Source organism: Mustela putorius, unplaced genomic scaffold (genome assembly GCF_011764305.1).
Source record: "Mustela putorius furo isolate JIRA1106 unplaced genomic scaffold, ASM1176430v1.1 tig00004035_pilon_pilon_pilon, whole genome shotgun sequence".
Lineage (NCBI taxonomy): Eukaryota > Metazoa > Chordata > Mammalia > Carnivora > Mustelidae > Mustela > Mustela putorius.
In genome coordinates, this window is record NW_025422171.1 from 723606 (window position 1) to 748372 (window position 24767).

The window sequence follows — 24767 nt, forward strand, 5'->3', positions numbered from 1 at the left end:
TAAAAGCAAAGCGGGTGAGGGGCGCCTGGGTGGCTCAGTGGGTTAAAGCCTGCCTTCGGCTCAGGTCGTGATCCCAGGTTCTCCATGGAGCCCCGCTTCAGGCTCTCTGCTCAGCGGGGAGCCTGCTTCCCCCACTCCCCCCCCCACCTCTTTCTGCCTGCCTCTCTGCCTACTTGTTGTGATCTCTGTCAAATAAATAAAATCAAGAAAGAAAGGAAGGAAGGAAGAAAAGAAAGAAAGAACGAGAAAGAAAGGAAAAGAAAGAAAGAAAGAAAGAAAGAAAGAAAGAAAGAAAGAAAGAAAGAAAGAAAGAAAAGCGGGTGAGGGTCCCACCAAAGCTGGGATGAGGGCGTGCGATCGTCGGAGGCTCCATCAGAGGGTAGGCTGCGGCCGTTCGACGGCGCTGCCTCCGGTACCCCACATCCCTGGCCGAAGTCCGCGTCGCTCCCGGCTCCCTGGATGGAGCACAGCCGCGAGGTTCCGCGCCCAGGACCGCGCCTGCAGGACTCCCTCCTCCCCGGGCGTCCTGAGGCCGGGCAACCTGCTCGCAGGTAGGTACGTGGGCGGGGCAGGCGGCATTTAAGGCGGACACCGCCTCCCCCCGGCAGCGGCTGGCGTTTGACCGCAGGAGGTGAGCGTGGGGCTCTCGCCACCGCAGCTCGCCACCGCCGCCCGACGGGACGCTTGCCCTGCGCGCGCCGCCACCGCCAGAGCCCGGACACCAAGCTCGCCTGCCGGCGGCGCCACCCCCTTCGCCATGACCAAGGTGCGTGCAGGCCCCTGGCGCCGGCCCGAGACCCGTATAGAGGGGATGGAAGACGAGGGGAAAGAGGAAGGACTGGCCACCTTTTTTCTGCGCTCCTGACCTCTGCACGGCTCCTTTCCCTTCCCGGAGCTGACTGGGGGGAAGACCCAAATCCATACGCTCTGGGAAGGAACGCCAAGGGCCGTTGGACGTCTCCGATGTGGCAGGTGTCGCCAGGCTGGGGGTTACCAGCCTGCGCTGTGGTCTGTAAAGCCTGCCCCGCCCGGGACTGAGATTCATTGGGCAACGCCCTACCCAAGAAGCGGGACACACGCCGGTGTGCACTGTTGGGAGCAAAGTACTAGGGCGACCCTGGGGCTGGAGGGGTCTTGTCTCGAGTAGGAGGAAGTAACATCCCACCTTCCCCAACTCCAGGATGGGGTCACCCTGAGGAGATGCCGGCAGGGCTTTGCCATCTATCCTTTATACTGGAGAAGAAAGGAGAGAAAGGGCCTGGGAGTTTGAAGGTGGGGGAGAGAGAAACTCTCCACATCCTGCGCCTTACTCTCTCTTAGGTCCCTGACCCACAAAGAGAAGTGCTCGACACTTCTTCAGAAAACCCATCTTGGACCAATATTGTATTTCTGCTTTCTTTTCAGAAAACACTAGAAATTTACTCTGTGGAGCTCAGTGGAACCAAAGACATCCAACAAACAGACAAGGGGAATGGCAAGGAGAAGTACAGAGGCTTGAAGAACTGCTTTGAACCCAGAAAGAATCACTATAAGGAGGAGCTTAGGAAAGAAGTGGATCTGGTCAGTTGATATGGTTCTTAAGCCATATGGGTCCACTGAGTTCTGCCCTTTCCCCTTGAGAACTTGCCCCTATAGCCTACTTCTTAACAAAAGAAGGATCAGTCTCAAGGATTTGAAAATCCGCCTGAGATTTGTTTCCTTGTTTAAAATAAATGGTGTGATAATATCTGCCCTGGGGGTCAGGGCTTCTGCAGGATTCCTGCATTTTGGTTGTAGGCACTCCCAGCTAGAACTCTTGAGGGAAGAGCCTTTGATTCCAGTCCCCACAGGCACAGCCCAGACCTCTCTCCTTCCTGGCTGCTTCATTGAGATAGCTGTACCCAACTGCCAGTTTTTAAGCTGATAGGGTAAAACTACTGGAGCTGGAACCATGAAGGAGGAAAACAAAGCCACTAACCTTGCTAGGTTTTTAGCTATGTATGCCCCGTGAAATAGAATAATTTCACTGGTAAAAGTATATTGGGCTTGGATTCAGAGAACCTTGGGCTCAGTAAAGTTCCACTTAAGTGATTGGTAACTGGGAGCAAACTTGGTAAAGCTCCATTTTCTTTATGTAAAGTGGGAAATAAACAATTTGCATGGGTGAGGGGGGAAAATGAGAAAAGAGTAAGAATATTTTGTAATTTATGCAATTCATAATTAAACTATTTATAATTAGTAATTTTGTAATTTATGGAAGCACAATGTCATTCCTGTGAAGGAAGAACTTTGGAATTGTTAAAGTTGTCCACCATGGGCAAGATCTGCCTCAGAATTGAAATGTGACAGGTTATGTGTCAGGAATGTCAAGGGGGAAACTTCTACAGCAAGCCTGAAGTTTTACTAGATCATCCCTTCAGTTCATTGCAGACTTTAAAACTGTTATTGTTGGCGCAGACAGTAGTGGTGTGAGTTCATGTGGGCTAGAAAGCCCATTGTTAAATTTTCAGGAATTTGGCAAGTTGGTTGACATTGGGTTAGCATCTTACAACTTGGTTATAGTGAAAAATCAGTAAGTACAAGTCAGAGTTTTTTATTTATTTTTCCTGGAGAGCTTGTGAAAAATTTAGCAACACACCACTAGGTATTTGACAGACATTTAAGAACACACAGCCCTGAAATTGCACTGACCTGAATTCAGATCCCAGTTTGATTGACATTCACTTCCTATTTCAAAAAATAGGAATTTAAAAAAAAACAGTGCCTACCTGTTGGAGTAGTTAAAAAGGTTAAGTGAAATAAAGCAGGAGAAAGACTTAGCACAGCACCAGATAATAGTCATTCTTATTTCCTATGTATCTCTAGCATTCAGGATTGAAGACATATGTAGTCTTCCATAAAATTGCTACTTATAACATGAATATATATCCATTATATCATATGCCTGTTTATTATGAAGAGAATCTCCCTTCTCTGAGCATTTTGGAAAGATGGATAGTATAGAAAGATAATTTTTGTAGTGTTAACTAGTGTTCCCCTGCTTCCCGGCTGAGAGGAAAATCTTTCCTTCTTATTTCCCAAAATTCTCACAAGAATCCTATAATTTAATTTGTGACTGTGTACTGGGATGCCCTCTGGCACATTAGATCCTTGACAAGAACGAAAGTATCCCTGGCTGCTGAATCAACCGACGGGTAATCAACCGACGGGTAATCAACCGACGGGTAACCTGATAGAAGTCTTGAGACGCAGGATGATGCCCTGAGCTATTCTAGTGCTGGCCAGCAGAGTGCGCCACAGGCACCCACCATGCCTCCAGCCCCTCGCTCTCCCCGATGCTCTCGTCCCCAAAGCCAAGGCTAAAGAAGGAAAGATATTCTGCCTTATTCTGCCTCACTGTACAGGCCCCTTAAACTATGAAATACATCCATGCAACCAGTGGCTCTAATCACCTGTTACTTGGATCTGCACAGAATTTAGCACACTGCACAAAACTGTGTCTTAATACTTTGAATCCCCAGCAATATCTTTCAATCAATATTGGTACAATGACTAAATGAGTAAAGCAGAATCTGGCAGAGGAGAGGACAAAATAATTTTTTAATTGGAAAATCTCATCTCTTAACAGGTAACCTTTTTTTTCATATACTTAAGAGATAGTTCTAGTATCCATCACAGTATAAATCTTTGTTTCAGATGATCAAAACCTAAAGAATCCTGAGTGCTAGGTTGTCTAGGTGGGCTAAAGAAGGCTTCCTTGCCCCCTAGGTTTTCTGAGACAGGAAAAGGCTTCCAATCCTGTAGCCCAGTGGCTCTCAAGGGACAGGATAGGAGGAATTTGCCCCCCCATGAGACATTTAGTGGGGTCTGGAAACATTTCTGGTTACCACTACTCTAGGGAGGGTGTGCTAGTAGGTGACATATAGTAGATGGAAGTCCCCATCACCCACCCAGATAGTTATTGGCCCAAATGTAAGTAATGCCAAAGTTGAAAAACTCTGCTTTAGTTTAATGATTCTATAACAAAATTAGCAAGTGTGGGTCATACTGGTGTTTATTTGGCAGTTTTAAATCTGTAGGGCTTCTCTACCAAATAAACTCTCTGAGTCTCAAGTACTTGATTAAGAAAAGGCTTGCTGCTTCTACCAGAGACTACCTGCCCAATGAGGGCTCCATGGGTAAGGAGTTGTTGGATGGGTCTGGTCTGGTTTGGTATTGCTCGTCACCCTCAACTAATCCCAGAACTCGGGTACTGAACTAAGTATCCAGATTACCAGTACCCGGACAGCAGACGGGTATGCTAGGACTTGCATGTGCTGAAGATCAGATTGAAATGACATACTTTGTTCATAAAAACTAAAGACAGCTAATATGTGGTAAAGGACAAACTAAGTCTGAACTTAAGGGATGGCCAGAAAATCCCCTGGCCGGTGAATCAGAAGGCAAGCCTCCCCTGTAGCAAGACTCTCTTTTCTCTCAGTGCAATAACCACCTGGCACAGAGGGTTTTCTCTCCCTCACTTCCTGGCTCCTCCTATCATCAGTGCTTCTCAGTTTTCATGGGCTGGTCAAAGCTTAGGGTTTGAGTATTTTGGAATTATTAATGCACTCTCTTCTTCCTTTCATGGACTTCAGGATGACCACAAACTCAGCATTAAGGAACTGGAAAAGAAATATGATACAAACATCATTACAGTAAGTTATCAAGGGATTAGGGGTTGGGAAGAAAAGCCCTGGGACTATGCAAAGGACTGTACTTTAAAGCCATGTGCATAAGGTGTATGGAAAAGTAGACGGCATCTTTAGGTTGAAGCAGCAACTTTAAGAATACCAGTCACGCACATGCCCAGTATGTAAAAGAGGGCTGGTTAACTTTAAGAGCTGGTGTGCCTGAACCAAAGCCTGGAGTCAAGCCCCTCTGCTGAGCTGGACTCCTGGCTATAAACATTTCTTTTGATTATAACTGCAGGAAAGCTGTGGTGTCCTTAGAAAGGCTCGGACACTTCCTTATGGTCATGGTCAGAGGTTGCTTTTAATCCTCATGTCCAGGAAGTATAAGGTCTTATCAAAGAATGGGGAAAACCAGTGTTAAAAAGCAACCATCCAGAGTGACAGGCTTACAACACTGCTTGTTCGCCTCTTCCTCTGAGAAGGAACGATGATGACTCCAGGACAGACTGGTATGCTCTCAGGTGTCTGGCAAATTCCCCCACCACAGAAGAACTGCTTCCTTGTGTGAATTCAAACTCAAATTAAATGTCAAAAGCTTTGGTGTCTTGACATCAGGAGATTTGGATACATCTGTTCAAGTCAACAAAAAACCCCACTATGTGCAACACACAAGACAAGCAGTGAGAGGGCCAAAGAGGGATAGGTGATCCCCGGTCTTAAGGACTGAGCAGTTCAGCAGGGGAGGCAGGTATATAAGAGAGTATCATAACATCCAGTCTGTTCGACTTAGATGGTAAAGAGAGAGGAGGTCTAAATGGTGTGCTGAGTGAGTGACAGATTCTTCTGACAGGAAAAACCAGAATGGGCTCCCTGGATGGTGCAGTGTTAAATCAAGACACAGGAGGAAGAATTGGGTTTAAGTTAGCAGACTACCCAGGAGACCAGGGAGAACAGACTATATTTGGAGAGCAATCTGGAGTTTCTGGAAGCTAATGTGTTTGGAAAGGGGAGAGAAAGGGGTGGAAAATGAGACCGTGGAGAGGCAGTTTGTGTGAAACCTTTAAGCACTTCCATATTAAACTAAGGAATAAGGGCTTTATTAGTTACACACAAATTCTAAACAAGGAAGTGATTTAAATAAGATTGGCTTTCAAAAGGGAATTCTGGTACAAGATATATACAGATATAGATAGGTAGGTGGATGAACTTTTTTTTTTTTTTTTAAGTGGGAAATGGAAGGGTCTAAAAGAATGAGACAATAACCCAGGAATATAAAATGAGGAACTGAAACGAGGTAGCAGCAGTGAGATGGGAAGGAAAGGGGACAGATTCCAGAGACTTTTCAGAGAAATAGCAGGTAGGACTTTGTTTCACTGGGGATTTGAACAAATCCCTGATCCCAGGTACCACGGTAGAGAAGCAAAAGGAGGAGGCAATTTGGTCAGGTGGTTAAGGGGGCCATGGCAAGACATGGGGCTGAGAGAGTAGAGAAAAAGTAGGAAGGAGACAGTGATGACAGAGATGAATTTTATTCTGACTACAAGTTAGTGACTTCAAATCCAGTTATTCAGCAAATATTTGAGCCTCTGAACAATCAGGACACCATATAAAGGACACAAAAATTAACAAGGATAGCGTCTTTTTTTTTTTTTAAGATTTTATTATTTGTCAGAGAGAGAGCACAAACAGGGACCGGCAGGCAGGGGAGAAGCAGGCTCCTCACTGAGCAAGGAGCCCAATGCCAGACTCTGTCCCAGGATCCTGGGATCATGACCTGAGCCAAAGGCAGCCGCTTAACCAACTGAGCCACCCAAGAATCCCAGAGTCTTTTTTTTTTTTTAATTAAAGATTTATTTTAACTTATTTTAGAGAGAGAGCACATGTGAGTAAGGGGAGGGGCAGAGGGAAAGGATCTCAGGCGGACTGCACACTGGGCATGGAACCCAACACAGAGGTTGATCTCATGACCCTGATATCATGACCTGAGCTGAAATCAAGAGTACGAAGCTTAACCAACTGAGCCACCCAGGCACCGCGTGGATAGTCTTTAAGCTGTCCTTTAAGTAGCTTACAACATGATTAGGAAGAAAAAGTAATGACAAGACTTTCTCCTTAAAGGAGAATTTGTGGGGTGTGGGGAACCTTATGAGTCACAATACAGGATTTCAAGAGGGGTGGAGGGCCCTCTGTATACCTGTGGAAGGCATGCCTACCAGGGAGGGCTTCTGGCAAGAAGTGACTACACATGTGGGCTTGAGTTTGGTAGAATTTAGCTTGGTAGAACTTAGAATTTGGGGTGGACATACAGAAAAGCAGAAAGACACCAGACTTAAGGATGAAAAATTAGCCAGTGCAATATGTAGAAATTCTAGAAAAGAGAATATTTTGTGGATAGTTCCCATATTGGCCTTAACTTTAGTGATTAGCTAAATCCTCCTTAGCCAAGTTACTCTTGTCTCTGGATAAATCTGCAAGTAGCTGAAAGACCTTAGCAAAGTGTAATAAAGTGGCTCTGGAACCCATTTACTAGCTGGGTGATTTAACTTCCAAGTGCCTCAAATTCCACATCTATAAAATGAGGATAATAACTGCACCTTATTCAGTGGGTTTTTGTGAAGGGTAAATAAGCAAATATACAGAGTACATTGCCAGGCTGATATTAAGCATTAATATTAAATATTCTTTTTAAAACAGTGAGAGTTCGGGGAGGTAAGACATCATCCACTTTTCACAGGCCCTTCTTGGGCATGGTAACTCCTACCCACAACCTGCAGAAGAATGACATCTGTCTGAGGGAAGAGAAATGTCTAATTCCTATTTGTTTTTGTCTGGCTTTCTCAGGGTCTCTCCAGCACCCAAGCTGCTGAGCTCTTGGCTCGGAATGGACCCAATGCCCTCACTCCTCCCAAGGAAACACCAGAGATCATCAAGTTCCTTAAGCAGATGGTCGGGGGGTTCTCCATCCTTCTGTGGATAGGAGCCATCCTGTGCTGGATTGCTTATGGGATCCAGTATTCCATGAATACATCCTCATCCCTGGACAATGTAAGGGGAGGTCTCCTTCCAGGTTTTTCTAAACTAGTAATGGAAAAACAACCCTAAAGTAGGCCATTAGTGGGCAGACCAGTGGGCTGCAGTCAGGAGTCCACACTGATCCATCACTGGGAAAATCAAATAATTTTGCCAGCTGTAAAATACAAATTATAGCTGACTTTCTGATGTCTCAGAGCTTGAATTTTAAAGAGAGAGAGACACACACATACACACTATAAGTTCCTAAGGGGGGAAAAAAAGATCTACATCCATGTGAAATATTTTGGGTCTCTCCTCAAAGCTAATTGTATCCCTTAAACATGGGGAGCATCTATGCCTGCTGATAACAGCACCAAAACCCAGACACTGAACTGGCCAGCATCATGCTAAGAGAAAGAAGCCAGATGCAAAAGGCCACACACTATATGACTCCATTGATAGGAAATGTCCAGAACAGGCATATCCTAGAGACAGCAGATCATAGGTGGCAAGGGCTGGGTGTTGCAGTGGGGAATGACTGCCACTGGGATGATGGATATGTCCTAAAATTGGATTGTGGTGATTGTTGCAAAATTGAGTAAATTCATAAAAAATCATTGAATTATACACTTAAAATAGGTAAATTTTGTGACCTGTAAATGACACCAGGATACCACTGCCGTGTCTCTCACCTTTGCAAGGAGAGCTGTAGCCCAGGACCTGGCTCATTCCTGAAGGCTGTTTTTCTGATTGATGCTTCTTCTCCTTACCCAGGTATACTTGGGCTGCGTGCTTGCCTTGGTCGTTATTTTAACAGGGATCTTCGCTTACTATCAAGAGGCAAAAAGCACAAACATCATGGCCACCTTCAATAAGATGATCCCACAGGTGAGTGGCAGCCATCCCTCTCTGGTCTCCATGTGATTTCAGATGAGGAAGCATCAGATAAGGAGGAGAGTGGGGCCTCTGAGGCAGAGGGTCAGCACTCCATCCTTTGCTGTCTGAGAAGTCTTAGGCAGTCCTTCTGAAGCCCCATTTTCACACAGACTTTTGAGATCATCAGGGAAGTAAGATACAGGAAAACGCTTAGTCAAGAGCGAAATAAGACAAACATCAGTTGGGGCGCCTGGGTGGCTCAGTGGGTTAAGCCGCTGCCTTCGGCTCAGGTTATGATCTCAGGGTCCTGGGATCGAGTCCTGCATTGGGCTCTCTGCTCAGCAGGGAGCTTGCTTCCCTCTATCTCTCTCTCTGCCTGCCTCTCCATCTACTTGTGATCTCTCTCTGTCAAATAAATAAATAAAATCTTAAAAAAAAGACAAACATCAGTCATCACACAACATCTTCTATTACTGTTCTTGAGCTTTGGTGAACTGTTCAAACAAAAGGAATTCAGGAGCTTCTAAGACCAAGTTGTAGAAGTTCAGGAGTGTTCCCCAGTAGCCAAGGAGGTCAACCTACCATTTTTCATCTGTGACCATTTCTGCACCCATTTTGGAGTCTCTCTGCATGTTTCCCCAAACTGCTTTTGGTAAGGGAGGCCCCCTGCTCCTGTCTTCCCACAGGACCCCATGTTAGGAGTCCTCTAGGGAGATCACACACCACTGTTAGCACAGTGGGAAAACCACACTGCCCCTGGCTCACAGAGCTGCCAGCTAGAGAAGGTTCTGGATGGACTCGTCCATGCTAAGAAGTGGGAGATCTGCCTTCTACCCCGTTCAAGTCTTCCTGACACGAGCAAGAGTATTAAACCCTTTGGCTCAGCCATTACAGTCCTTCCCAGACATCCTAGCCAAGATCATTCATCCTTAATTGTCCCTCTCTGTCGTGCTTGGGCTGGTAGTTTGTTATATCTGCCCACAGCAGCGTTTTCTGTTTCCAAGAATATCTCTGAGAGTTCCTCCTCAAGAAAAGATAGTTCTTAGTGTCTTCAGGCCCCAAGCAAAAGTTTTTTGTTGTATTTTTGCCATTCTGACAGCTGTGCCTTCCAGTGCCTCCATTCTGGAGAAGTGGAGAGATGTGGATGGAGGAGAGTTGGCATCATTCTAGGATCTGAAGCATCTGTCTCTCTTTTCTTTTGCAGCAAGCTCTTGTCATTCGAGACTCAGAGAAGATGACAATCCCGGCAGAGGAGCTAGTGGTGGGGGACATAGTGGAGATTAGAGGAGGAGACCGGATCCCTGCAGACATCAGGTTGTTGTCTGTTCAGGGCTGTAAGGTAAGCACCAGAGGGCACCCCAAAGATCACACTCATAACTAGTAGCTATTCTGTTGTCTTCCTAGATCTCAGTGTTACTGGGGCAGGGAACAAGATGCCCAGTCTTGAACTTTTTTCAAAATTTCTTCTAGGTAGATAACTCATCTCTCACTGGAGAATCTGAACCCCAGCCCCGTTCCTCTGAGTTTACCCACGATAGTCCCCTGGAAACAAAGAACATTGGTTTCTATTCTACAACCTGTCTGGAAGGTAAGTCTGGCTGGTTCCCATGACTGCATGTACCACCCATATCACCTCTCCCCTACAGGCTTTATGCTCTTGTCTCTTTAGCATATCTTGCATGGAACTGAAGAGCCCAGAGAACTTTGTAACGTGTGCTAATTGATCATGTAAACCAGCAAAGAGAGGACTGTAAGCAGGCTGTGGTTCCCTCATAGCTGAGGATCCCCAGAATAAAATGTCTATTTCACCTGTAGGCACAGCAACTGGCATGGTCATCAACACGGGTGACCGCACCATCATTGGTCAGATTGCCTCACTGGCTTCAGGAGTTGGAAATGAGAAGACACCCATTGCCATTGAGATCCAGCACTTTGTTCATATTGTGGCAGGAGTGGCCGTCTCCATTGGCATCCTTTTCTTCATCATCGCAGTGTCCCTGAAGTATCAGGTCCTGGACTCCATCATCTTCCTCATTGGCATCATTGTGGCCAATGTGCCCGAGGGTCTCCTGGCCACTGTCACTGTGAGTCCGTGCTGCTAGGTGGCCTTTCCCCTTACCCTATTAACACACAGCATTCTGCTGTGCTGGGTGTGTGCCCACCATACACTGCGAGTCTCCTCCATCTTCAGGGTGACACTCTTGTAAGGGGACACCATGGGACATTCTGAATAGATTGTTTCTTAAACAAATGGAACTGTGATATTTTTAACATTTTTAACACTATCCTAGAAAACTTTCTATTTTCGTTTTTAGGGGCACTATCTGCAAATTGCATATTATCTTCCTTCTTAAAAACTAGATAAGATTAAAAAAAAGATCTAGATAAGACAGATGCAAACCACCACTTACAGATTCTCAGGAAGTCTGACACCTTCCCTACAGTTTCACATTTCTTAAATAGAAAAAGACTCTTTGGCAATTTCTACAACTGAGGAACTTAGGCACATTGTTAAACTCCTACATTTAATAAAAGGAATATGGCATATACATAGGGATTTATGTGGGTTATCAGCTACTTGGTCAGCTTTGCCACATCTATAACAATACCTCCATCCTGAAACCAGCTTCAGTTCGAAATGATGATTTTTCTCAAAACTTCTTCCTCTCTCTCTCTCTCCTGTCTAGGTGACTCTGTCACTGACAGCTAAACGGATGGCCAAGAAGAACTGCCTGGTGAAGAACCTGGAAGCAGTGGAGACCCTCGGCTCCACCTCTATCATTTGCTCAGACAAGACTGGGACTCTGACCCAGAACAGGATGACCGTGGCCCATCTGTGGTTCGACAATCAGATATTCATAGCTGACACCAGTGAAGACCATTCAAGTAAGTCTTCTGGAACACTCAGTGTGGCTTGAAGCTGTGGACTCGAGTAGAGGGGGCTGAGCAGAACATGGCATCTTTGGTGTGCAGACTCAGAGAATTGGTTGAATAGTATAGATATTAGGTCCAGCACCCACAGCATCCACTGTTCTATTTTCCAGACCAAGTCTTTGATCAAAGCTCTGGAACCTGGGCCTCCTTATCAAAGATAATAACATTGTGTAACAGAGCTGAGTTCAGTCCCGGACAAGAAAGTGTCCCCATCATGAAGGTAAAGCTTCAGTATCACTCAGTCTTAAATCACAGCCTGTTTGAAGTCATTTTCTCTGTTTTGATTTGGCTCTTGATTTAAATCTCTCCCACTGAGTAAAGTTTGTACGAGTAATAGCAAGTCTGACTCACAAGACCTGCAGAAAATTTTCATTACCCTTATTTGCTTTGAGAAATCAGAGATGTATGAAAGTCCTCAGAACATTGATTTAGTTCTATTGAAAATTCTCATTCCTGAAAAGGAATGTACCTTTAAGTTACTTTCCTTTACAAACTAAGTAGATATAATCAAAGTTTCTTTATTACATAAATGCCATTCACTGACGTTTAAAATATAATTGGCAGGAAATAGAAGGATTGACCTTAGAACATCCTCCTGGCACTCCTAGATGCAGCGCTAAGGGGCCCTGGAATGTTAGAATATACAAAAACAAACTTCTTTTCTTTCTCCCCCTTCTTCCTCCCCTTCTTCTCTCCTCTCCCCCTCTCCTTTCCTTCTCAGTCTGTCACTGAGTCTATCTTCTCTGGGATTTTCTATTTGCCATCTGTTTCCTTCACTGACTCTTCCTTTTTCTTAGACTATTTGTTTGGTTGGTTTTCTTTCTCTGTCAGACAGCTCATCAGTTCTCCTCCTGGCCCATGATTTCTCTGTCCATAGCTTTCAAATCCTTATCTCCAATTCTGATTTTTCACCCAAACTCCATGGATCTCCAGTTAGCTGTGTGTTTCCACTTGAAAGTTTTGCCATGCTAGGCTTTCAACAAATTATACATGCCACCTTCCACCTGTACCCAGCCCGGCTCTAAATCATTATCTTGTCCCTTTTCTATTTTTCTGTGGCATAACGATTTTAACTTCCTATCCAGTCCAAAACTTTTGGAAGTTATCTTTAACTTTCTTCATTACTAATATCTAGTGAATCACCAGGTCCTATTATTGTTGCTTCAAATAAATACATAATTTTACTTTTCTGTTATTGCCAGTACCTCACATCTAATTAATTATAACAACCTCTTGATTGGCCTTCATGATTGCGGTTTATCCCTCCCCCCGGTCTTTCTTGCATACCAGGAATTTTCCTTAAGTACTTCTTTAGATGGACCGCTTCACTTAACTTTGCTCAAAAACTTTCCATGCATCTGTTTTCTGCAGCTCAAGCTTTGGACCTTGTCTGCCTTTCAAGGCCCTCTCTATCTCTGCATCCCCCATTTCCACCTGGACGTCCAGGACTTACAGTGGAATTCTTCCAATTCATGCCTTCATTCATGGCATTCTGATTTCCAGAAGGCTTTCTTCTTTTCCTTTCTGTCAGTTATCCACCCATCTTTCAAGACTAGTTCGTAGCAGGTTCCTTCATGCAGCCCTCCAGGTCTCACAGAGCTCAGACTATTTTGAATTACCCTAATGCCAGTAAGCACCATCATCCAGTTTAACACCTCCACCATGGTTCAGTCAGTGGCTCATTGTGGTGCTGTCATTTGTTAGATACTGAGCTTAGGCCATCTGCTGGCTCATTTAAAATAATCACAAAAGAACCAGATTATGTTAAAACAAAAAACAAACAAACAAAAAAAAAACATTATGTGCTACAAATATTTGTTATCTCTTGATTCTCAGAGAGTTGTGGTTGGAGATGCCTCCGAAACTGCTCTTTTGAAGTTCTCAGAGGTCATTTTAGGTGATGTGATGGAGATTAGAAAAAGAAACCACAAAGTAGCTGAAATCCCTTTTAACTCAACCAACAAATTTCAGGTGAGTTTTTCCTCACAACTGAATCTTTATTACCACAAGAATGGCATTTCTACCTGTAAGTGTTCTCTGGTTAGTATGTATTTTGAATGATATTTGACTTCAAAAGTAGCCTTCAGGGATACAGGTCCTGGGCATCTGGTATACCCAGAATAGGTTTCCCTTGCTGGCTTCTTCCCCTATGCCAGAAATAGGTAGAGAAAAAAGAAAAGTGAAGATCTTCTCAGGGCCTGGATGTTCCTGTGAGTGATCAATCTACATTACATCCATCCCCCACTCCCACACATATGCCACTTCCACCACCACAAGGTACCATTTGCACAGATGAGGGGCAAAAGCCACATCCTAAAGGATAAATGAAAACTGGGGGAATGGGGAGAACTAACATTTAATGCTCCCTTAGTCTGTATCTGGCAAGTTGCATACATTCTCTCATTTAATCCTCACGATAAGCCTGAGGTGGGAGTAATTAATCTCAATTTCTAGGTGAGGAAACAGGCCTTTAGAAAATGTTGATGTGACCAGAGTTCCCAAGCATCTAAGTGGCATAACCAGCTTTCACATGTCTTTTCAACTCCCAAGGCTATGCTTTGTCTACTACAACACAGAAGCTGAGCAGTGTAGCTTGGGCCTTGTGAGTAAACCTTGCCCTTTGTGAAGACCAATGAATAGTCTCTCAGATGACTGTTACCAGACATGCTTTTTCTAGTTCTGCCCCATATGCAGTTGACAGGGACCTCCTTTCTACCCATTGCTCAGGAAGAAAATGGCTATCATTGCCTATCTGTATTCACTCATTCCAGACCAGCCAATGGTCAGCTAGCTACATCCTCCTCAGAGTGGGACAAATGACAGTTTGTAGCCTGGTTTACTGCTGCAGGTGGGACTTCCCTTAGACCAAAGCTGAGAGCAGGCCCTTGTGACTTGGTCTTTGCATAACAGGAAAGTATATAAATAAGATAAATATGTGTGTTTAAAAGTTTCTGGTGTTTACCCTCACATTTTGTTTGGACGGCATTTAGGATTGGGAAATAACTGTTGCAAACATCTTTGTGGATAACCAGCCAAAGAAGAATTGTAGTTAGCCAAATAGACAACTAAAAAATGTATGAAGTAAAATATTAAAGCCAGTAAATCAGATTTCTTGTTCAAAACAGAAAGGAAAATAGAATGAGTAATGATCCTTATATAACAATAGTAATGATAGTTATTATATGCTAATTTCTTCATGTATTCAATCTCTCAGTTCTCTCAACTCCATAAGATTGGGAATGAGGAAACTGAGGTACAGAACATTATCCCACAGCTAATAAGGGCCAGAGCCATAATTGAATGGTCTTCTAATCAGGGATAAGACTCGGAATCATGCTGGGGCTCCATCTACTCTAGTAAAGAATTTCCTCATCATGTGAGAAATGAGGAAAAAGCAGGTTCCAAGAGGCCTCATGTCCTAAATGTTGAAGGGGAAAGTAAGCTACCCAGAGTTAGGACTACTCTGATAGTCTGATAGATAGGAGGACCTCTATGGTTTCCTGCAGAAGAGGCCAAAGAGCCATTTTGGAGGCTGTTAGTGCCATTTTATATCTACACATAAGCAACACTCAAAAAAAGAGTCTCCTATGTTGTGACCTTGGAAGGTCTCTGGGGTATCATTCAACTAAAGGAAACAAAGGAGAAAGTCTGTGTCTTACTGATTTTAGAACAGCAATTCTCCAAACTGAGACCAGCTCATAAAAACACTTCTAATAGTTTGTGGCAAACTGGAAAATAAGGATGGTGTTTTATGAAGTTTTATATAAGGATGAATGTATTTAATTTAAAAGATTATCCTTTCTATGCTACTTGATTAATATGGGGACTCTGGAGCCTGCTAGTCTGAATTCAAATCCCAGCTCAGCCACTTATTAGGGCCAGTTAACCCCTTGGTGCCTCAGTTTCCTTCCTTGTAAAAGGTAATAATAATAGTACTCACAGCCTTAGGGTAGTTTCAAGAATTAAATGAGTCAATGTGTGAAGCACTTAGAAGAGTACACACTATAGGGGTGCCTGGGTGACTCAGTGGGTTAAGCCTCTGCCTTCAGCTCAGGTCATGATCTCAGGGTCCTGGGATCGAGCCCCGCATCGGGCTCTCTGCTCAGCGGGGAGCCTACTTCCTCCTCTCTCTGTCTGCCTCTCTCCCTACTTGTGATCTCTCTGTCAAATAAATAAAATCTTTAAAAAAAAGAGAGAGAGAGAAGAGTACACACTATAAAAGTGTTTATTGTTTTATTTTTTAAATGTTAAAATATCCTATCTTTGAGGAAATAATAGTAATAATAGATGGGAAGTTTGGGTTTGGTTTGGTTAGATAGTTGAGGTTTTTTTAATATGTTTACTTGGCTATTAAAAAATATATATACATTTGCCCTCTACTTTTTTATATTTTATTGTGCTCCACTTTGGTATGCAAAAGGCTAAGAACTAGAATTTAGAATCAACTGATAGACCCACAATGGTAGATTTTTTTTTTTAAGTAACATACTGATTGTCTTTCAAACACTCCAACTTCCTGAAATTCCTTTCAAAAGTTTAGAAGAGCACCTGGTATATAACAACAGCGTCCATAAGACTAAGCCATTTTATATAAAGTTTTGGGGGTTTTTTGTTTTGTTTTGTTTTGTTTCAGATTTTTTTTTCCAATTACTTTATTAGGATGAATCTAGAAGTAGAATCAGTAGGTGAGAGGATTTTTGATATAAAATTGTGTTACTTAATTGTCCTGAAAGCCTATATGTAAGGGTGTCTACTTCCTCCACCCCTATCATTTTCTTTCACTACCAGGCAGTAAAACTGGATTGATTTGGAGACAAAGGGGCATAGGAACTCCTGCTGCCCTCATGCCTGCCTGAACTCAAAATAGCTTGCTACCCATGATAGGGAGGTAGAGACACGAAGCAAGACAAAGTGGCTCATGGTCCCTTAACTCCCATGGGCAACCCAGATATCTGGTTCAATACACAAGACTTCACAGCACAACAGCCACATCTAGCCTCCGTAAAGCAACTAGTTTCTGTTTGAAAGATGAGATCTACTTACTTTGGATTCAAGTTCAGGGTGCCTAAACTGGACCAAGATTAGATTTCCACATACTACTTGACCACAAAATAAAAAGGATAGAACATGCCTGTAGTGAACACTCCTTTTCATGTCAAGGATAAGTAGTCCATGAGAGAAAGGTATATCTTTAATCTTTGTTAATTAAGAAATTGTCCATTTAAGGCCCTCATGAGTAAGGATGGTGTCATCATCCAATGGCAGGGAATATGTTAACATGCTCAGTTCCTTCCCTCCCAGCTCTCCATACACAAAACCGATGACCCCAATGACCAGCGCTTCCTCCTGGTGATGAAAGGGGCTCCTGAGAGGATCTTAGAGAAGTGCAGCACCATCATGGTCAATGGCCAGAAGCAGCCTCTGGACAAGAACACAGCCGAGGCCTTCCACACAGCGTACATGGAGTTGGGAGGCCTGGGGGAGCGTGTGCTGGGTGAGCTCTTGGTGACAGAACCCTTACCTGTTACCTGTTGGGTGTGAGGCTTTATGCCAAGTCAGGGCATAAGTGGAGACAGCCTTATTATCTAGCTGTAAGTAGCTATGGCATCCGCATGAATCATAGAAGAATATGAAAAATATATAGAAGTACTGAGGAGGGTGGGATTGCTTCCAGATAAAAAATATCTGGGAAGATTTTGTGGAAGGAGTTAGATTTTAAACTGGGCCTTGCACAATAATTCTTGAAGGGAGGTGAGGGAAAGTATTTGAAGTAGAGGGAACAACATAGGCCAAAACACAGAGTTAGAAATGGATGGGATGTGTGCCCACATTGTGAGTGAGCCAGTCTGTGTGGAGTGTGGCAGGTAGATGAGATGACATAGTTCCTAGGAAATGGGCAGGAAACATAGATTGGAGGGCATGATATGGAGTGCCTTATGTGGGTGAGGAACTAGGGTTTCATTCCACAGTCAGAGAGCCACAAAAGGCTTTGTGGTGAGTGAACCAAACAGATTTACAGAGTTTAATTCTTGGCAGTAGCAGGGAGAGGAGAGGCATGGGTCTCAGGAGGAAGTGGCAGCCCTCATTGAGGTAAAAGAGGGTAGGAATTTGATCCAAGGCACTCATAATGTGATGGAGGGGTCAGACACAAGACTTCATGGAGGCAGAACAGGTAAGACTTAGCAACTAGTTAGAGGAGAAAAATAAGTTAAAAATAATGTTGAAGTTTCTCACTTGCCTATTAGGGAGAAAATACTGCCAGTAATAGAGACAGGGGTTGTCGGAGGTGGAGGAGAAACCATAAAAATACAGCCACTGGTAGATGCCTAATTGTGGTAACTTAAGTGGTATGTTCTGTCATGAGAATCTGGGTTGACAGAATGGCACCTGTGAACTACAGAATATGCATTCAGGGTAACAGAAGTTCACAGTTGATGATACGGCTCATTAAACATCATAAAAGTTCTTGCCAATAGAGATGGAATCTGTGGAATGTGTATTTCTAAAGGATATTTGGGCTTGTAAAGCAAATGAAATAATTAAATGAGGTGATAATGCTTTAAGCATGTCTTAAATAGCCCACAGCACCAGGTAGTGTTTTCAATGCAGGACTGATACCCATCTGACAAGAATTGCTCTAGGAACCTTGTGTTTGCCCCCTCAGACTCTGCGCTTTACTGAAATGTGTAAGGCAGTGGGGCATGCTGAGAATAAATTTGATATAAAAGCTGATGAGAAAGCCACATGATCTTAGGGGTCCCACCAGACACAGGAATCCCTTCTACCTTAACCTATGAAAAGCAGATGTCTTCTGAGTAACAAAAGGTTCTCCATTCCTAATGGCCTTTCTCTCACACTTTCCTTGATTGAAGACCAAGCTTCATACCCTTCCCTTGGTGTCCCAGATTCTTTCCCCAGTTTATGTAGTAGCACATGCTGTTTTCTCTGCCTCAGATGGCCTTCCCATCCCTAACCCTCCCTTCTCCCTGAAAAACTTTTAACTCTTTTCTCAAGAGTCAACTCCCATGTGACCTCCTTGGGGAAGTCTTTCCTGATTCCCCAGGTGGCTCTACCCTATAACACTCACTATGCTTTTTTATGCTTTACCTCTTTATGTCTCTGTCCGTACAGTAAACTGAGACATCTTCCGAGGCTAAGGCTACCCCCTCTTAGTTTCTATATCCTTAGTACATACCAGAAAATCCAGTGGGCACATAGTAAATTACCTTTTGAATGAACTATATCCTTCCTAGGGGTGCCTGGGTGGCTCAGTGGGTTAAAGCCTCTGCTTTCGGCCCAGGTCATGATCCTGGGGTACTAGGATGAAGCTCCACATCGCTCTCTGCTCAGCAGGGAGCCTGCTTCCCTTCCTCTCTCTCTGCCTGCCTCTCTGCCTGCTTGTGATCTCTGTCTGTCAAGTAAATAAATAAAATCTTAAAAAAAAAATACGTCCTTCCTAATTACAGTTTGCATGTTGAAATTGAAAGAATGAAACAACTCTAGTATACTCTCAAGTATTAGTAAAATAGTAAAGGAGTGTGTGAAAATGTTCCTCCTTTTATTTCTTACCAAATTTCATTGACTCCCAAATTCATGTGCATTCCAGGTTTCTGTCATCTCTACCTGCCAGCAGACGAGTTTCCAGAAACTTACACATTTGATGTAGATACCATGAATTTTCCCACGTCTAACCTCTGTTTTGTGGGGCTGTTATCAATGATTGATCCCCCTCGGTCCACTGTACCTGATGCAGTCACCAAATGTCGAAGTGCAGGGATCAAGGTGGGAGTTATTATCCTGACTTAGGAAGTCCTCCCTTTATGTTATCTAAGGATGTTTGTCATAGGAGATAGTATTTAAATCTCCGATAAATATCATAATACCCTTCTTTTTATCTCTACTTTCACTATACTAAAATTCTAGTAATTGTCCAATAAAGGCAAAATATTGTGTCTGTATGGAACAAACCATGATAGTAGCACGTGAGAACACCATGAATTGACTTTATCTTGCCTTAGACTATGATAGACAATAAAAGGTTTTATTACTTAATCTTAAGGTTTGGCCTCCAAAACCCATTTGCCTTCATATTACCAAAGCCAAAATAATTAATTCAATTACCATGTTAATAGCAAGACTGTCGAATCAACATGAAGCTGTCTCAAGTACACGTCCACTAGCCCTTTCACAAGTAAGGTAACATGCAAAGGAAAGGGCCTCCTCTAATGTCAGAAAAGGAAATGAAAGGTGCTCAGAAGCAAGGACAGAGCCAATGAGATCAGTGTGTTCTTCAGAGACAGTTTTGTCTTTGATCTAAAGATCAAGAACTGCCCATAAGGGCAAACCACGATAATCACTAATATTCTACCAGGTCATGGTAGAGTAGGTGATACTGTCTGGCCAGCCAAGTTTCTCATTGTCCACATGCCTTTCTCGTTGTTTGTGTTCTAGGTTATTATGGTTACAGGTGATCATCCAATCACAGCAAAAGCTATTGCCAAGAGTGTGGGTATCATTTCAGCCAACAGTGAAACAGTGGAAGACATTGCAAAACGCCTCCACATTGCTGTGGAACAAGTTAACAAGCGGTAAGCACAGAACCAGTGTAGCAGAAACTAAAGTTCTTATTCAATTCCTTATCCTTGTTGGCTCTAAAGAGCTGTGCTATTTGGAGCAAATCCTCTATTTGCCCCACACTCTTTCAGGGTAATGCCTGGCTGGTACCATGGTACCACTGGTATCATGAAAATTACCTGTGATATATTCCTTATATGAAATTTTAAAACCTAAAAACCCAATGGAGCAGATCTGAAAACTTCAGTGCCACATTCAGAGTGAGAAAAACTGAAACAAAATGTACATGAAATTACTTGCCATTGATCCAGTTGTATAACCAGGAACATGAAGAACCATCTGTGTTTGGTGCCCTTCGTGCTTATTTTAAGTATTTGTTCGGTTGCTTCATAATGTGTAGCTATATGAACATACAGTTGTCTTTTTTATTCGGTAGTAAATAGAATGAAAGCTTCCTGAGGAAAGACTCAGTTTTTCCTTCTGTCTCCTAACTCTTGTAGTCATGTCTGTCCTTTAGTCCATTTGTCCATCCATTCATTCATGTGTTAACTTCTTTCAAGAATTGTTTTTTTCTTCTTGTTGTTGTTTTAAAGATTTCATTTATTTATTTATTTGAGAGAGAGGGAGATCATGCATAAGCAGAGGGACAAGAAGAAGCAGCCTCCCTCCTAAGCAGGAAGCCCAAGGTGGGGCTCAATCCCAGGACTCTGGGCTCATGACCTGAGCTAAAGGCAGACACTTAACCAACTAAGCCACCTCAGTGCCCCTCAGCAATTAATTTTTGAGTGCCCACAATATACCAGGCACTGTCTTGGACACTGGAACTGTAGTAGCAAACAGACCAGACACTATCTCTACCCTTGGGGAGCTTTCCATCTAGGCAGAGGGACAGAAAAACAAAAGCTACTTCTGATGTGATAAGTACAGTGAAGGACACACAGAGGACAAGGGTTCAAGCAGTGGGAGGAGTCCAGAGTCACCTGGACTGTTGACAATTTAAACGATTAAAGATTCCAAAGTCTCAGTGTAAAAATAAATGTCATTGGCTTTATTATAATTTCATGAATGTGGGGGGAAAAGGGAGAAACCAATGAACCTCTTCTGGTTTACCCAAGCATTTATACTCTTCAGAATACAGATCTGTCAGTTAATAAATTATTACCAGGGCAACAAATTACCAATTAAGACAACCACACAGAATTCTAGCTTCTGGGCACAACAATACCTGAAAGTCTGAGAGTATTCCAGCACTCCTTTGTGTAAACAACATTCATCGACAAAAGATTTTTGGAGCTTTTCTTAACTTATTTTTTTTAATTATCTAAATTGAATTAGCCAACATATAGTACATCATTAGTTTTTGATGTAATGTTCAATGATTTATTAGTGCTCATCACATCACGTGCCCTCCTTAATGCCAAAAATAATAGGATTATACATAGCCATGTAACTCATCTCACTGAATGGGAGATGGGATAGATAACATGGACTTAAAAAAGCTCCAAACATGGGACGCCTGGGTGGCTCAGTTGGTTAAGCTGCTGCCTTCAGCTCAGATCATGATCCCAGGGTCCTGGGATTGAGTCCCGCATCAGGCTCCTTGCTCAGCAGGGAGCCTGTTTCTCTCTCTGCCTCTGCCTGCTGCTCTGCCTGCTTGTGTTCTCCCTCTCTCCATCTCTCTGACAAATAAATAAAATCTTAAAAAAAAAAAAAAGCTCTAAACTAAAGAAAAAGGAGTGCAGTGTTTTGTGAATAGAGTGTATAAGCTAAGATTTGAAAACAAAAATGTGGAGTGTTAGCCAAGGGAAGGTGAGGTGAGAGACATGCATGACTGGAAAAGGGGAAAGACCTGTGAAGGCCTGAGGGCAGTGGAGAGTGTGGGGCACTCAGGGCTGGGAGTCCCACGGGCTGTAGGGGAGAGCCAAAGGGTGAGGTTCAACAGCAACAGCTGCAGCTGGGCTTGCAGAACACCTTGGGGACTCTGGGGTCTGCTCTAAGCACAGTGGAAAGCCTCTGAAATGGTTTAGCAGGGAACATCACCGTCAGATCTGCATAATCAGTAGTTTCTAGAACCTTACTTTCATCAGCAGCAGACAGCAGTTTTCCCCAAAAAGGACCTCAATAATTCTTCTGCCTACACAGCTCATTGTGCTGTAGACACTATAAATCGGAAATAAGCAACAACAAAGAATGCTTACCATGTGTTTTGACATAAGCTGAAGTCTAGGACCCAAAACATACAAACAGGAAGGTTTCTTTTACCCTCTTTTTACTCCTTAAGTCAAACATTGCCCCACAGATGCTCCCACCCATTTCTACAAGCAAAAGGCTACTTGGCCTATTCTGATTGTATATCAGAAAATGACCTTCCTGTTTCACCTTAGTTTACTATCTTGAAATGGGGACCAAAGTGTTCCCAGAACTCATAACCCCTATCTTCCCACTAAAGTATTAGTATTAGTACTAAAGTATTAGTGTCAAGGACATTGGGTTCCAGGTGAAGTCAAAGAGGCTTCAGCCTACTTCCTGCCCAGAGCAATGGTTCAGCCTAAGATCCAAGCTTTGGCCTCACTCAGTTCCTTCTGGCCCTTCTAGGGACGCTAAAGCTGCAGTGGTGACTGGCATGGAGCTGAAGGACATGAGCCCAGAACAGCTGGATGAGCTCTTAACCAACTACTCAGAGATCGTCTTTGCCCGGACATCCCCCCAGCAGAAGCTGATCATTGTGGAGGGCTGTCAAAGGCAGGTGGGTGGTCAGCAGCACCCAGAGAACATTTCAGGTCTGTCACTGTCCTGTAGGGAAATGCAGGGCTGAGATTTGGATCCCAGATCAGGGCTATGACGCTTCTTAAACCTCTCGAGAGATAATTCTTTGCCTATCTTTATAACCTTACATTTCTACACTCTCGGGGCTGCCCCTCCACCCTTCTTTGAGAGCTTCCTGCATACAGGGCTTTCTGACAATGAAATATTTTTTTCTGTGGTAGGTGTGCATATAGAAAGATTTGAAAATGTAAGATACAGAAGAAAAAATTTAAAGACAATATATAAAAGATCTACTTTAGTCTGCCACATACAATGGTTTTAATTATGGAACACATCTTGTTAGGAGTTTGTTGTTCCTGCTTCTGGGATTTCCCGGCTTTATCTTTTCCCAATAACAGGCCAATCATCTCAGTTCCAGTTGACCCTACATCTGGAGGGAGGAAAGGGAGACTATGTTGATCTTCCTTCTCTATGACCCCTTAGATCTGCTGATTCCCATTTTCTCATGTGTCCCCATAGAATGCAGTTGTTGCTGTGACAGGAGATGGCGTTAATGACTCTCCAGCTCTAAAGAAGGCAGATATTGGGATTGCCATGGGGATAGCAGGTTCTGATGCAGCCAAAAATGCAGCTGACATGATCTTGTTGGATGACAACTTTGCATCCATAGTCACAGGGGTGGAGGAAGGTGAGTGAGGTCTCAAATGGTCTTACGAAGACAGGGGTCACCTGGGGGGATCGAAAGCAAGTCCTATGAAAGCAACATCTTTGCCTAGGTCGCCTGATCTTTGACAACCTAAAGAAGACTATCGCTTACACCCTGACCAAGAACATTGCTGAACTGTGTCCCTTTCTGATCTACATCATTGTTGGGCTTCCCCTACCCATTGGCACCATTACTATCTTGTTCATCGACTTGGGCACAGACATAGTAAGTAGCACTAAAGGGAACAGATTCTGATAACTGACCCAGGAGATGTAAACTTTGGGGCCATTACCTTCAAGGGTGAGGAGATGGACTAAATTAGTGCTCCTCAAACTTCGATGTGATGGGGCCAGAAGTTCTGCATTTCTAACATGCTTTTAAGTGATTCCAATTCTGCTGGTCCACCAGCCACACTTCAAAGCAAAGGACTAGAGAGATCTCTCAAATGTTTGGAAGTTAAAACCACTTCACTTCCAATAAGAGCTTTTCAAGACGTGAGTTCTTAAGCCTCCCACCAGCATATGCCATTGGTCAGTTTCAGCTAACATGCCTCCCTTTCCCTTTGAGAAGATAGAGCTATCACTTCATAGCCCCTGTAACACCAGGGGCCCAATGGCCTATGTGATAACCCACAACTGCCCCTTGTCAAGTCAAAGAATCTGTGATCTGGAAGCCCGTCACCTACATGCAGTTAGAAGTAGAAGGTATTGACATGTGATCAGGCCTCATTTTGACCTACAATAATATCACCCAAACCCTTCCTTCTTCTGGTATGTATCCATTTAAGAAAGTATCAGGACAGTTACCCACATGGTTCCAGTTTATGTAAGCAAAGGGGGAAGAAGGCAACAGTGAGCGAGCTGAATTCACAGTGAAGATGCTCCAAATGGCCACCTCCTACCCTCTTATTTGATACAATACCCAGGCAATCAACACATTGCAGAGAGACAAAAGATATCTTTGCCTTAGAGGGGAACTGGGATCCTCCTGGTTTACAGTCAGATCATTTTCCAGGCTCTTTCAATTCACTTCTTTTTCTCCACTGCAGTGCTTCTCACAGTGTGATTCAGGCATCACCTGGGGAATTGTTAGAAACAGATTCTATGGCTCCAGCTCAGACCTTGGGAGAGACCCCAGGTGGGAGGTGGGACCCAGTGATCTGACCTTTAACAAGCCTTCCAGGTGGGAGGACCTCTGAGAGAACCAGTGTGTTCCAGTGGCATGCCTAAGGAAAAATCTGTCTAGAGGGG

The 24767-nt window shown here is 43.6% G+C and overlaps 1 protein-coding gene across 2 annotated transcripts in view; it reads left to right on the forward strand.

Moving 5' to 3' along the window:
• Nucleotides 1-622: 622 nt before the first annotated feature.
• The window catches only part of ATP12A (ATPase H+/K+ transporting non-gastric alpha2 subunit), a 28461-nt gene continuing 4316 nt past the window's right edge, over nucleotides 623-24767 (forward strand). For both annotated transcript variants that reach the window (XM_004778223.3, XM_045072401.1), the window contains exons 1-17: nucleotides 623-766; nucleotides 1405-1560; nucleotides 4614-4673; nucleotides 7491-7694; nucleotides 8436-8549; nucleotides 9742-9876; nucleotides 10008-10125; nucleotides 10353-10621; nucleotides 11225-11423; nucleotides 11582-11691; nucleotides 13308-13442; nucleotides 16773-16965; nucleotides 19078-19253; nucleotides 19923-20059; nucleotides 22641-22791; nucleotides 23331-23499; nucleotides 23588-23742. In XM_004778223.3, coding sequence (XP_004778280.1) covers nucleotides 758-766; nucleotides 1405-1560; nucleotides 4614-4673; nucleotides 7491-7694; nucleotides 8436-8549; nucleotides 9742-9876; nucleotides 10008-10125; nucleotides 10353-10621; nucleotides 11225-11423; nucleotides 11582-11691; nucleotides 13308-13442; nucleotides 16773-16965; nucleotides 19078-19253; nucleotides 19923-20059; nucleotides 22641-22791; nucleotides 23331-23499; nucleotides 23588-23742 — 2490 coding nt within the window. In that variant the 5' untranslated portion in view covers nucleotides 623-757. The remainder of the gene's footprint in view (nucleotides 767-1404; nucleotides 1561-4613; nucleotides 4674-7490; nucleotides 7695-8435; nucleotides 8550-9741; nucleotides 9877-10007; nucleotides 10126-10352; nucleotides 10622-11224; nucleotides 11424-11581; nucleotides 11692-13307; nucleotides 13443-16772; nucleotides 16966-19077; nucleotides 19254-19922; nucleotides 20060-22640; nucleotides 22792-23330; nucleotides 23500-23587; nucleotides 23743-24767) is intronic.